Source organism: Salmo trutta, chromosome 6, assembly GCF_901001165.1.
Source record: "Salmo trutta chromosome 6, fSalTru1.1, whole genome shotgun sequence".
Classification (NCBI taxonomy): Eukaryota; Metazoa; Chordata; class Actinopteri; order Salmoniformes; family Salmonidae; genus Salmo; species Salmo trutta.
This window is the reverse complement of record NC_042962.1, coordinates 26,638,904-26,653,217: the sequence shown is the minus strand read 5'-3', so window position 1 is coordinate 26,653,217 and position 14,314 is coordinate 26,638,904. Positions and strand designations below refer to the sequence as shown.

Here is a 14,314-nt window from a genome sequence, read left to right as displayed (position 1 = left end):
CTCCACGCTCTCTTACACTCCCGCATGCCAGCAGCCCTTAAGCCATCCTTTTGCTGTGTAGGTGCCTTCCTTGTGTAAGCAGTCTTTATAACAGCTGCTACCCGCCCTCTGATCGACATGTTGACAAATTACATTCCTCTCAAGGGTGTGTGTGTGTGTAAGGTTGAGAGAGAGAGGAAAATACTAATCATATCAGTAAATTGGTTAACTAGCATTACGATTACAATGTTTCGTAACAGAGAAAAACAGTAAACGTTTTACTGCGTTCTTCCTGCGTACCAGTGTTAGAGATAAAAGATCATGTAAATTCTTCATACATGTAAATTCTGGCCAACCAGACAACACTGCTATGTATCCTATGTACATTCCACAACTGGCCACATAATCTTTAGGCCATTTACATTTCAGGTAGAATTTTCCCTTAGATACAGATCTAGGATCAGCTTCCCCTCCCCAATCCTCACCTTAACCATTAGCGGGGAAAATACAAAACTGACCCAAGATCAGTGTCTAGAGGAAAATCCATCCTACACTGATAAAAGTCTGGGCCCTGGCCGATCACAACCAGGTCTCACCTTTGCCCTGGTTCCTGGGGGGTAGAGGGGGGGCGTCGGCCACGGGGGAAGAGGAAGTGAGGTCGGTGGAGGCGGAGTACATCTGGTTGGTGAAGGCGCTGTAAGACATGCGTTGCTGTTTGTCCCGGTGGCTGATGAAGCCCGGCAGAGACAGCTTGTCATGGGGAGACAGGCTGGACGAGTGGCAGAAACTCTGGGGCCGCGGGGAACGGTCCTTCTTTATGGGACTAGGCTGCAGATAGAGAGGGAGAGAGAGAGAGACAAGTGTCAACTTGGAAGAGGGTGAACTTAGGAACTTTGACTTTCATGTAGGCCTAAATCATGCATTGATGTCAATGGGAGATGGGTGCAAATACAATACATGACTAGAAGTATGTGGACACCGGCTCGCTGAACATCTCATTCCAAAATCATGGGCATTAACGCGGAGTTGGTCCTCCCTTTGCTGCTATAACAGCCTCCACTCTTCTGGGAAGGCTTTCCACTAGCTGTTGGAACATTGCTGCAGGGACTTGCTTCCATTCAGCCACAAGAGCATTAGTGAGTTCGGGCACTGATGTTGGGTGATTAGGCCTGGTTCGCAGACGGCGTTCCAATTCATCCCAAAGGTGTTTGATGCGGTTGAGGTCAGGGCTCTGTGCAGGCCAGTCAAGTTCTTCCACACCGATCTCGACAAACCATTTCTGTATGGACCTAGCTTTGTGCACGGGGGCATTGTCATGCTGAAACAGGAAAGGGCCTTCCCCAAATTGTTGCCACAAAGTTGGAAGCGCTGGATCGTCTAGAATGTAATTTTATGATGTAGCGTTAACATTTCCCTTCAATGGAACTATGGAACTAAGGGGCCTAGCCCGAACCACGAAAAACAGCCCCAGACCATTATTCCTCCTCCACCAAACTTTACAGTTGACACTATGCATTGCGCAGTAAGCGTTCTCCTGGCATCCGCCAAACCCCGAATTCACAGATTTGAAGGCGTGTCCACATACTTTTGTATATATAGAGTATTTGCACATGGATTTCAAGTTGTGTGCTCTGTCCAGACGTGTGAACCTGCAGTCCCAGTCTGACCTTGTCATCGAGATCATCGTCGCTCTCGTCCAGCTCCTCCAGCCTCAGGCTCCACTCATACTCCACGTGGACATGCGGGTAATACTTCCCCGCTGCAGCCTGCACCAGCTGGGGGACACACATGTTGATTACTTCATTTGGAGCCACAACGAAACAATGAAACACAGAGGACATACAAATAAACACACAGTGAATAGTGGTCCCGTGTGGCTCAGTTGGTAGTGCATGGCGTTTGCTACGCCCGGGCTATGGGTTCGATTCCCACAGGGGACCAGTATGGACATGTGTGAACTCACTACTGTAAGTCGCTCTGCATAAGAGCATCTGTCAAATGACGTAAATGTAATTATAGCCCGCAAGTCAGTCGAAGGGAACTCTAGCAATACCAACAATGAATACCTCCAACATTCATTTGACTGTTGTCCTCTCCTTTAATTTGATGTTCAAAACATGACATAATATCACTGATGGTAAAAGCACCAACTTAGTTTTCTGTGTGCAAATAGTAACCATACATCAGTAATGGCCTCCTCTCTGAAGTCACTAGAAGCCTGGGTAGGTCTTTGGCTGCTGCCATCTAGTGTCCAAAGATGTGCTGGTCAACAAGTCCCTTCGATCTATACTATCTACCGCGCTGCTACATCATCAGACGAGGCGTGGATGCTACTTCGACAGCCAAACATATCGTGGCTCGTGTTCACAGTGGGATACTTACTGCCTCCTCACACTGACTGTTCTTCATACGCCTGGCAATATCCAGCGCCGTCTCACCATTCTGATTGGCTAAAAGAACAGGCATGATATTGGTTGCACTAGATGCATACATTCCATCTACGTGTATAAAAACCAGCGGAGGCTGACGAGGGGAGGACGGCTCATAATAACGTCCGGAACGGAGCGAACGGAATGGCGTCAAACACATGGAAACCATGTGCCATTACCACGGTTACCACGAGCCTGTCCTCCCCCAACCTTCTGTGGTATAAAATACAATTCTGATTAGCCAAAAACAGAACAGGCATGTTAACATAACCAAGTCTGAAAGCATTTACATATGAGTGTGTGTGTGTGTGTGTGTGTGTGTTACTCACTGATGTCAGTGGCTGGTTTGCCCCTCAGCAGTAGTTTGAGGCATTCGTGTTTCTCGTACATGCAGCAGTAGTGCAGGGCAGTGTTTCCCCACTCTGTCTGCTTATCCAGGTTCCCACTGTGACACACACACACACACACACACACACACACACACACACACACACAGTCATGTCACGGCTCACACCCCAGATGCCATTTTGCACAGAGGTAAAGTTGTCACATTATCGTTCACACTTTGATCATACATACCGCTTTAAGAGACAAACTGACCTTTAAAATACCTATTTGTCACTACGGCTGACAAAATATACACAGAGTGTACAAAACATTAGAAACACCTGCTCTTTCCATGACAGACTGAGCAGGTCATTAAGCCTTGCGACAATTGAGACATGGATTGTGTATGTGTGCCATTCAGAGGGTGAATGGGCTAGACAAAAGATTTAAGTGCCTTTGAACAGGGTATGGTAGTAGGTGCCAGGAGCACCGGCTGAAGTGTGTTGAGAACTGCAGCGCTGCTGGGTTTTTCATGCTCAACTGTTTCACGAGTGTATCAAGAATGGTCCACCACCCAAAGGACATCCAGCCAACTTGGCATAACTGTGGGAAGCATTGGAGTCAACATGGGCCAGCATCCCTGTGGAATGCTGTCGATACCTTGTAGAGTCCATGCCCCGATGAATTGAGGCTGTTCTGAGTACAAAAGGGGTTGCAACTCAATATTAGGAAGGTGTCCTTCAGTCACACTAGCATGTTGACAGGTAAGTGTTTGGTCCCCATTTCATTTTCTCCTATCCCTGAATCGAAAACAATTAGGCCAATTACCAAGTGTAAGCCTGAAATTGTGAAGGTAGACCGATTAATTAATGAGGAGTCATTTCCCGGTAACGGTCTGCCCGAGGTGCAGCGAGGCAGGGAGCAAACAATTGAAAAGACTGATGAATAAATGAAGGCGGAGAACAAGTGTCTGCCTGACCCAGTTCTGTTTGCCTTGTGGGAATCGAAGCCGTGCTGAGCTCTACTCTGCTCATCTTCCTCTTGCAGCGGTGGAGAGATAAGAAGGGAACACTACTGCTATCCATGAAGCTATTCCATTGAAAATCCCACATTTAACACGTCAATTGACATGACCAAACGGTGGAAATACTAATTATTTATAACATTCTGTTATGTTTTTTAGTATTTGGGCACAGCAGCTTACGAAGTGTGTGCTTTCACTGCATTTAAAATCCAATTTCACATTAGCTCAATGCTATGGTGGCCTGTATGGCATAAAATGCACATCTACACTTTATTGACGGGGCCTTATTTGGTCATTTTACCTGTTTTGTACGAGGAAGTCCACCAGGTGTAGTGAGGTCTGGTCGGCGGTGCGCACAGAGTAGTGGAGCGCAGTCTCTCCGGCCTCCTGAAGGGGGCGATCACATACAGCAAAGACATGAGAGACCTTCTACATGGGGAGAACAGCAGGCAGCATCCATTCTACACACTCTCTCTCTCAGCATTTAAAGAGGTTGCAGTCAACAAAATGGCTCCTAAAAATAGCTCGTCTCCCCCTCAAGGGAAGACTGCGAGGGCGATGCGAACATTTCTATGACAGAGAGAGGTGTGGACGTACCGACGTCGGTAGAAGACACTGAAACGATAAGCCAGCGTCAGTCTACAGCCCTTCCTTCCCAATATGAACAAAAGGTCACCGCCGCCGCCACCTCGTCGGTTGTGATTGAACTCACACTTGCCGAGATAATCAACCATCAAGTCGTTTGAGATCTTCCTTGGTGGGCGTATCCTTCGAACAGCACGCGTGTCGCTGCGTCTCCTTGTGTCTCCTCTAATTGAAAATGGCTGGTAGCTACGTCACCGATTATCTCTGTGAGAATCCCCAGAAGGGAGACTTACTCGGGAAGAGTGAGCACAGAGTGACACAGCGCAATACCAACGACTATGAGTCAACCCGGAGAAGCAGGGTAATCCGTTCAGGAAGAGGGAGAGGCTACTTTATCATGTATTCCTGTCACACCCTCACTGTCTGCGGGGCTCTGGGTACTGATATCTGCTGTCTGCTGGGGGATCATATTAGAATTCACTACTTTTGACCAGAGCCCTGGGATGCAGCCTCTCGGAGCAGAATCACCGACAGCCGGGGTTGTATTAGATATCAGTGAGTCAGCCTGGGCTAGAAGCTCTGCCTGCTTTCAAACAGAGTCAGTGACTCATCCCCGGCCACTATTCCCTACGGACTACTTCTGAGAGCACACCGCAGTGCTACGTGGTTCAACGTTTAGTGGGCGGCTGTAGTGATAGCTTAACTGAGTCACTTTTCTCGTTTGGGCATTGTCGTCTTGTCCAAAATTTCCCCAGTAGTAAAAACTCTGTTTTGCTCTGTGGACTGTTCATTACTTCACCCATGTACAGAACAGCCTCCTTACAGACTCAGTACAACCTAGTATTTCCCTATTAAACAGTACACTTCTGCTCATACCAGATCAGGGCCCATATTCATCAAAGTGTCAGAGTATAGATGCTGATTTAGGATGGGTTTTAACTTTTGGATCATAACGAATAAGATTCCATGGACGGGGTTACCTGATCCTAGATCAGCAATCCTATGAGATGCTTTAAGAATACGGGCCCTGTTCAGGTGAGATGAGATCATAATACAGTCCAGGGTCTGTGACTCACCTGTCCACCCTCGGGCAGTGGCTCCATTAGCTCCACCCCCTCAGCGTACACCTGGATGAGAGACAGCAGGTCCCTGGACTTGACCGCCTCACACAGCTCGATGGTCTTAGCCGCCGAGGAGGTACAGGTCTTCCGTGCAAACTTGTGGTCCACATACTTAGCATTGATGAACTCCTTCCTCACTGTCCTGTAGGGAGGGAGAGAGAAGCGGGAAAGAGGAGAATAAGGAGACGGTTTCGGAATGCTTGTGTGGATATTTTTTCCCTGTCGAGATCCTTTAATTCAGTTTCTAGCGTGAACGTTTTCCTGTCCAAGATGGATGATTTTTTAGGCACGTTGCTAAGATGCCAATGGCCATTCTAGTGTTCTATTTATTTCTGTGGCTTTTCCCACCAGACACATCTACCCGCATAAGCTCAAACATACACCGGATTATGCTTCCAGTGATGTCAAGTGAAAGTGAGGGAACATTTCCATGGAGCTTCTAGTTTCTAAGAAGTTCATGTAGTTGTTGATGACGCTGAGTACTTACATGTCACTTGAAGGACTGGGTTTCGGTGAGGGACCAGGAAGGTTCTCCTCCATTATTTCATTGAAACTACTGTTTCCTACGTTCTTGGCCAGCTGTGAAGGAAAAAAAAATCAAGTCACATATGAATGTCAAGATGCTCGTTAGAAGCACTTTGCTGGAATTGCCGTAATCATAATCACGTTGTAATCAAGATGTATTTATTTATATCCTGTTTTTGAATCTATTTTGCATGTTGATCTACTGTGAAAAAAAAACATTCTATAAATGTTCACCAAATTTATTTATTTTTTCACTCACCAAGAGTTCAGAGGTGCCTAGCTTATCTAGCTCCATGGATTGGATGCGTGAGATGTGAACTCCCATCTCCCGGTGGATTCCAGAGCACTCGATGCAGGTCAGGATGCCCAGGTTAGTGGACAGCCATTTTGGATCTAAGGGCACAGACAACATGGCAATGTACTCAGGTTAGAGAGCAGCCATTTTGTGGAGCACAGACTTGTGGATAGGCGTCTTGGCTACAAAACCACAAAAATATGGCTGGAATTCACAGATTAGTGCACAGCTGTTTTGGCTCCAAAAAGAACATAGATGTTTTTTCAAAGTACTAACACAAATATACAATTTACAGTTGAAATCCAGAACAATAATGCTGAACACAAGGGGATTTCATTGTTGATCTGAACACTTGCATGTAGCCGTGTTTGTATTCACCACTAAGCTGACAATTTGTTTCAGGGTCGTATTCACCAGGCACCAAACAAAACGAAAACGGACTGATACAGGGGGGGACAAACTGAACGTATAAAACAACTTTGGTTTTCGTTTTCCGTGGCAAAACGTTTTGCTACGGCGTGCACAAATGAATACAACCCAGGTCCACCGTCGCCGTCGAATGTGAGCAGCGGCAACGCACAGCACATACCACTAGAGGGCCTCGGCAGCCTCAGACCCACCAACCATACCGGCTGGACTACCAGAGCCCAGCAACTAGAAAACATTGCATCATTCTGTGTCAAGCAGAACGCCTGTACATGCTCTGACAGCAGAGCCATGTGGTGGAGGGCTAGAGAGACTTTGGGCTCTTCCCAGTAAACCGCAACAGTGACTGACACCACAGCCAAGCATGAGTGACGCAACTTAAGGAGGCTTAGACCCAAGCCTAAGAGCCCTACGCAGCTACACAGACGTAAACACACCATCTTTGCAGATGGCTGAGTGCTGTTAGCTGTTAGGCTAACTAGCGCGGCTGGATTTGACAGGTCTGTGCCAGACAGACTCAGGCGGGTGGGACGGTTTTCAGAATCGGCAAAATGCCGATGAGTCACATGCAGGATGGCAAAAGATGACCGAAGAGATGACAGGAAGCACAGGGTGAGGTGAGAGCTCTAGAGCTGAATTATTATTATTTTTTTACACTAATACTCCTCTAGAGAGCTGTATTTCAGGCAGGATGGGCCGCAGGAGCAACCTAAATAGCCCTGCAGTACACTAGCGCATTGTCAAATAAGCTCACTCCATAGAGGGGGAAAATCAGCAAAACTGTGCCTGTGTGTGTGTATGAATTATGTAACATAGTGATGTAACGACGTTGTCGCAACAAACGCAGGGTTTTTCTTCTTCGCTAGTGGCCTGCACTCTCCTCAGTGGGATCTGTGTGTTTATGCTGACAGTGTGTGTGTGTGTGTGTGTATTGGGGGGAGTCAGAGGGCCAGGGTGTCTCTGCTTGGGGAGTGCTGGGCCAGGGGCCAGCAGGGGAGGATCAAGTCGGAGGGCCAGGGGCCAGAAAGGACCAGCACCACTGTTATATCCTGAATACAGAAAAGGCTCCTGGTGCCGCTTTGCTGCTTGTTTGGTTAAGGGTGACATTGCAGGAGAGCTGCAGAGCATATGCCTAACTACTGAGGGAGATGGGGAGCAGCCACGACAGTGCAGAAGAGTGGATCGATGTTGGGCTGAGCAGGGACTTCTGAGGGACAACCTTGAAGATGATTGAGGACGCGCGAGTTCTACGGGGACGTGTGCGTTCTACGGGGACGTGTGCGTTCTACGGGGACGCGAGAGTTCTACGGGGACGCGAGAGTTCAAGGGCGAGATAAAATGCTGAAGCAAAGGTGTCGTTGTCTTCTCCCATGACAAGGCGAATGGTGAGTAAGCGCAAAGTAGTGGTAGAGTAGAGAACGTACAATGTGAGAACCCCTTGGAAAACCATAGCGGTTGTGCATATCCCCAGGACCCAAAACACACGGGGCCCCCATAGACGTCGTACTACACGTACCTCCAGCGCCACAGTCACAGCAGACTTCATTGCCAGGCATGCGCAGCACCTCCTCTATGATGGCTTTGGTCAGGTCCTCCAGGCCATCCTCTCCTCCTACTCCGTCCTCTTCTCCGCGGAACGCCATGTTAAGAGCTTCCTCCTTACTGTTGGATAGCACAGAGATCCAGCTACACACGGCACAGAGAAAAAGGTAGAGCAGAGAGAACAAGCTATTACAAAAGTACCGGGGTTTTCAACACGTACAAGCATTGAGTTACATAGGTAGAGGCTTTGAGACGAGAGGATCATAGTGGAAATAAGTATTTTTCTCCTTGACAACTTTCCGATGTGCATCTGCTGCAATTTGATGTATTTTGAACGGTCAAATCAAATCAAATGGACAACTCCCATCTGACGCTATCTATACTCTGTGTATTATTAGAAACTGGGTGCTTTGAGCCCTGAATGCTGATTGGCTGAAACATGTATTTTAACAGCTCTAATTACGCTGGTAACCAGTTTATAATAGCAACAAGGGCACCTCGGGGGGTTGTGAAATGTGGCCAATATACCGCGGCTAAGGTCTGTGTCCAGGCACTCCGCGTTGCGTCGTGTGTAAGAACAGCGTTTAGCCGTGGTATATTGGCCATATACCACACCCCGCTGGGCCTTATTGCTTAAATATAACTGCATTCACCCTACATTTGCCTACAGTGTCAACCTACAGTGTCAACCACATACTGTAGTGTACAATACACAACCCTATCCAACAGCCCCAGATACCCTCTCATGACATTCAAACCAACACGTCTGGACAATCGCCACGCACACACGCAGGAAGTAACTGCCAATCAAACATGAGTCGGCGGCTGCTGTTGTTCAGCACAGAACAGTACATCACAACTCACTCTGCCATTAGACTGCTAGTTTGACTAGGCTGTGTCCCAAATGGCACCATATTCCCTATATGGGCCCTGGTCAAAAGTAGTGCACTACATAGGGACTAAGGTGCCATTTGGACAATGCATCTGAGTCAGGCTCAAATGGGGCTGACGTCAGTCCTGCTGTCCCCGTCACCCATCTACAGGCCACGGCATAGGACACAGCAGGGGACATAGCAGAGGACAGGACACAGCAGAGGACACAGGACAGGACATTGCACAGGACACAGCAGAGGACAGGACACAGCAGAGGACACAGCACATGACAGGACACAGCAGAGGACACAGCACAGGACAGGACACAGCACATGACAGGACACAGCACATGACACAGCAGAGGACACAGCAGAGGACACAGCAGAGGACACAGGATAGGACACAACAGAGGACACAGCAGAGGTGTGTGCGGGTGAATGAGTGAGAAATAACAAGAAATTAGACAACGTTATGCAGAGATGTGGGTGTACGTGTCTTTAAGTGTGAACGTGTTTACTTGCGATGCACAAGACATGGATGGGCAAGAATGTGATTGCGTAATGCTGAGATATTGTCAAGTGATGTGTTTTAATCCAAACCCTCGCATGAAGCGACTTTATCACTGTATGGTTTGCCTCAGCTGGAAGTGCCTGAGAGCATAGAGCTGAGAATGTAGAGTCAGCATTTGTGTGTGTGCGGGTGTGTGCATGAGTGTGCAAGTGTGTGTGTTCCCTAGTTACAGATACTTAATGAACTTACTGACATTTGGAATTGCAGCTGAGTTGTTGCTCTGTCCCAAAATGGCACCCTATTCCCTATGAAGTGCACTACGTTTGACCAAAAGCCGTTAAGTAGAACCATACAGGGTTCTTCAATTTGTCCCCGTAGGGGAACCCCTTTTTGGTGCTGGGTAGAACCCTTTGCAGAGGGTTCTATCTAAAACCCTCTATGTAGAGTTCTTCAAATAACCCCCTGTAAATGGTTCTACCTAGAACCCTCTATGAAGGGTTCTGCCTAGAAGGGTTCTGCCTCCATGAAGGGTTCTACAAGAACCATTTTATCATCTAAAGGTTCTTCCTAGAATCGTCTGTGAAGGGTTCTACAGAGAACCAGTTTATCCTTGGAGGGTTCTTCTTAGAACCCTCCATGAATGGTTCCACCAGCCTTATTAGCATTTAAAATGTTATTATTTCTTACAATGCATTCCATATATCATAAGGCTTTTCTTTGAGGGCCTAATTATAGCCTAACACAATGGTGGTAGGCCTGTTCTGGTTCACAAGCCACATCAGGCCTGAAAGTCACATTATGCTGGCTTGCAAAGTGATGTGTAATTCTATTGGAATACAGAGTTAAGATATCCAACAAGTGGAATTGCTAATCACCTACAACCTGCATTCAGAATGACTGTCAGGGTAGGGAAGAGTGAATACTGAGACAACCTCAATCATCTAAACTGGAACAACCATATCAGTAACGGGTGAAATAAATCTAATTTCTTACAGATTGGATTAGTTTAAAAAACAGTATGTTATTGTCACGCCCTGACCTTAGAGACATTTATTTTCTTCTAGTTTGGTTAGGTCAGGGTGTGATGTGGAGTGGGCAATCTAGTTTTTCTATTTCTTTGTTTTGGCTGAGTGTGGTTTCCAATCAGAGTCAGCTGTCCATCGTTGTCTCTGATTGGGAACCATACTTAGGCAGCCCTTTTTCCCTCCTTGAGTTGTGGGATCTTGTTTATGTGTAGGTGCAGGTTATGCACTCCATGACGGCACGTTTCGTTTGTTCTGCATTGTTTTGGTGAGTTTCCTTTATTAAACATGTGGAACTTTACGCACGCTGTGCCTTGGTCTCCTCATTCTTACGACGAGCGTGACAATTATTTATCTTTGTGTAACATAAAATTAATCAACCAAGCAATGTACATGCAAAAACACAGATATTACAGTAAAACAAACAATTACGTTAATCTCCCTGCAATAGAGCATGATGGGAAATATTATATGGTTCTATGTAGAATCCTTCATTACAAAGAATCGTTCTTGCCTTCCAAATATTCATCAAAGAACCCTTTCTTTCAAAAACTGTTCTTTGGATTTTAAAGGTTCTAGGTAGAACACTTCACTTTACAAAGAACCCTTGTCTCCCAAAAAGGGTTCTTCTGATCAAAACAGTTCTTGGTAGAACCCTATCCCTCCCCAAAGAACTGTTTTGGAACCCTTTTATCCAAGAGTGTAGTGCACTACATGGGGAATATGGTGCCATTTGGGATGTATCCTAAAGCAAGGCCGGTTGTGTCTCAGTATAATTAAAAGTGCAATATGTAACTTTTTGGGCTACCTGACCAAATTCACATTGAAGTGTGAGTTATAGATCTGTCATTCTCATTGAAAGCAAGTCTAAGAAGCAGCAGATCTGTTCTACGTGCGCTATTCCTACGCTTACGGTTCTTATGTTTCATTTTTGTGTTTAGCAGCCCACCCTTTGACAGCGGAGAGAAAAAAGTTTGAGTTAATTTCCTACAATTCTACACATTTTGCCATGGGTCAGAGAGAAGATTTAGCAATTTTATAACTAATTTCATGCAATTCTACTTATTTTGCCATGGCGCAGAGAGACAAATTGGCAGTTCTACAGCTTATTTCCTACAATTCTACACATTTTGACATAGGGTGGATAGAAATATTCGCAGTTTTTAATATGATATCTGAGTGAGAGTGACTAACAAAATCAATGGGTGCCCACGGTCGGTAATTCTACAAGTTTAGATAGCAGGTCGCTAAACTAATTTACCAATCCCACGGTCGGTAATTCTACAAGTTTAGATAGCAGGTCGCTAAACTAATTTACCAATCCCACGGTCGGTAATTCTACAAGTTTAGATAGCAGGTCGCTAAACTAATTTACCAATCCCACGGTCGGTAATTCTACAAGTTTAGATAGTGGGCCGCTAAACTAATTTACCAATCCCACGGTCGGTAATTCTACAAGTTTGGATAGCAGGTCGCTAAACTAATTTACCAATCCCACGGTCGGTAATTCTACAAGTTTAGATAGCGGGCCGCTAGACTAATTTACCAATCTAAAAAAATGTTTTTTGCTGACATGGGCTAATCGAGTGAATGTCAGTGACTGACATAACAATAGAAAAACTGCTGACACACAACCACATTTTCGAAATTGCACCTTGTGTGTTCTACAATTCTAACAAAAGATAAATCCATCTCTGGAAATGTATCAGCGTGCAGACGGTGACCTGAATAACAACCACAGATACAGGAAGATACCCTTACCGCTGCTAGCACTTAGCAGTCATCTCTCTCTCAGGGATAAAAAAAAATACCCTCTTTGTCAATGGATCATGGACACTAGACAAAACCTCTAAACCTTTTTCCATTAAAGAAAACGGTGTCTTTCTTTGTTAAACCTCACCGATCTTGTCTTTCAGACTCATACATTATCAATGCAAGGTTCATCGCTTCAGCGTGCATTACTTTATAGCTGGCACAGTAATTGTATAACCCCCCCATAGCAAACACGTCTTCGGTTGCCTAGGCAATACCCCCCCAGCAGCAGCACATGCAGTCAGGAGCGGAGACGAGGAGAAAATGTGCGTTTTTGCTACTAATATGATTATAACGGTGACTGAGTCACTTGGCTGACAAATAACCGTAACCCCAAATTCCCTCACAGTCTTATCTTACAATGTACCTGCCTTTGGAGTTAGATACTAATAGAGGGTGGATGTTTATAATGTGGTGACTGTCACAGTACACTTACATGACAAACTCCTGTTCATCCTCAGCCTGGAAGTGATATGTCCGGTTATCTGTTGGCAGAGAGAAGATGAGACGGGAACGCGATCTCTCAGACCCAGCAGACACTGTGTAATCATGTAATCATAGCCTATATCATGTAACGATATAGCCCTGTGGAGATGCATGGCGGAGTAATTCACAAGCACAGCGTGTTTCAGGCTTTGTCATGACACCATTCAAACAGGAAGCCAGAAAATGGAGCGTGTGAAAGAGCTACTGGTGACCTGTGGCACACAACTGTCTATTCAACGCTTCCTGTTTGAATTCCTACAGAAGGTAATATGAGGCCCCATTTCTCACAGCCCATCTCACACCCATGGTAACTACTGTGTTGGTGTGGGGGTTACAGGAAGAGGTACTTACGGGAAATGAGGTCGAAGCACTTCCTGTCCTCAGCACAGGGCTTGACCTGGCAGGTGAGCAGGTTGAGTTTCACAGGCTGCCTGTTGGACTGCACGAACACACAGAGACAGACGACTTAGCTATTTGTACATCACCCAGCATTGGTCCTATGAAACTAACGCTACAAGCCTATCCGACTCTGGATGGTCCCGTGTGGCTCAGTTGGTAGAGCACGGCACTTGCAACGCCATAGTCGTGGGTTCGATTCCCATGGGGGGACCAGTACAAACAAATATAAAAATGTATGCGCTCACTGCCCTGGATAAGAGCGCCTGGAACATGATGGGTTGGTAACGTAATACGTCAATTCATCTGTTGATGTTAGGCATTGTGGGTAATGTCCTTTTGTCTCGACTGAATAAAGAAATCCCTTTCGACACCTTACAGAGTCCACGCCCCGACGAATTGAGCCTGTTCTTAGGGTAAAAGGGGGAGGTGTTCCTAATGTTTGGTATAGTCAGTGTATGTCTCTGACTCAAGGGGCAAAAATAGAAACAGACCCACATAGGGAGCGATTTGAGACACAGCCTGACCACTAGACTTCACAGTGTATGTAGCTAGCCTAGGGAGAATCCCAGGTATTCCCCTCAGTACTGTATCTGTCTGTGGTCCAGGCATCATCACTTTGGCTTGGCTTCAGTTACAATACCCACTGTAATAATATGATAACACCAGTGTGCTCAGCTGGCACGCGCGTAGACTGGGCACCGCATTGTGACTGGGTGAGGGGTGTTAACAAAACATTAACGGACTGTGATGAGCCCTGTGGTGAGGCTGCCAGGCTGGCACAGGGGCTGCTGGGTAATGAAAATGGAGAAGAAGCGGCGACAAGCCGTCAGACAAAGAACAGAGGATGAGTACGTTTGTGCGTTTCCTTGAAAGGATGGTGGAAATATGGGTGGAAATGAGGATCGGTTAGCGACGTTTGGGGGAGTTCACCGCAATGTAGAGCTGCAATAATAAAAACA

At 46.3% G+C, this 14,314-nt stretch overlaps 1 protein-coding gene across 9 annotated transcripts in view; it reads right to left on the bottom strand.

Moving 5' to 3' along the window:
• Nucleotides 1-14,314, bottom strand: part of asap1b (ArfGAP with SH3 domain, ankyrin repeat and PH domain 1b) — a 72,152-nt gene that overhangs the window by 13,358 nt on the left and 44,480 nt on the right. For all 9 annotated transcript variants that reach the window (XM_029755981.1, XM_029755979.1, XM_029755980.1 and 6 more), the window contains 11 exons: nucleotides 13,308-13,395; nucleotides 12,907-12,955; nucleotides 8,228-8,397; nucleotides 6,250-6,383; nucleotides 5,953-6,044; nucleotides 5,421-5,607; nucleotides 4,061-4,146; nucleotides 2,738-2,853; nucleotides 2,362-2,429; nucleotides 1,647-1,754; nucleotides 576-807 (listed from right to left, as the gene is read on the bottom strand). In XM_029755981.1, coding sequence (XP_029611841.1) covers nucleotides 576-807; nucleotides 1,647-1,754; nucleotides 2,362-2,429; nucleotides 2,738-2,853; nucleotides 4,061-4,146; nucleotides 5,421-5,607; nucleotides 5,953-6,044; nucleotides 6,250-6,383; nucleotides 8,228-8,397; nucleotides 12,907-12,955; nucleotides 13,308-13,395 — 1,330 coding nt within the window. The remainder of the gene's footprint in view (nucleotides 1-575; nucleotides 808-1,646; nucleotides 1,755-2,361; nucleotides 2,430-2,737; nucleotides 2,854-4,060; nucleotides 4,147-5,420; nucleotides 5,608-5,952; nucleotides 6,045-6,249; nucleotides 6,384-8,227; nucleotides 8,398-12,906; nucleotides 12,956-13,307; nucleotides 13,396-14,314) is intronic.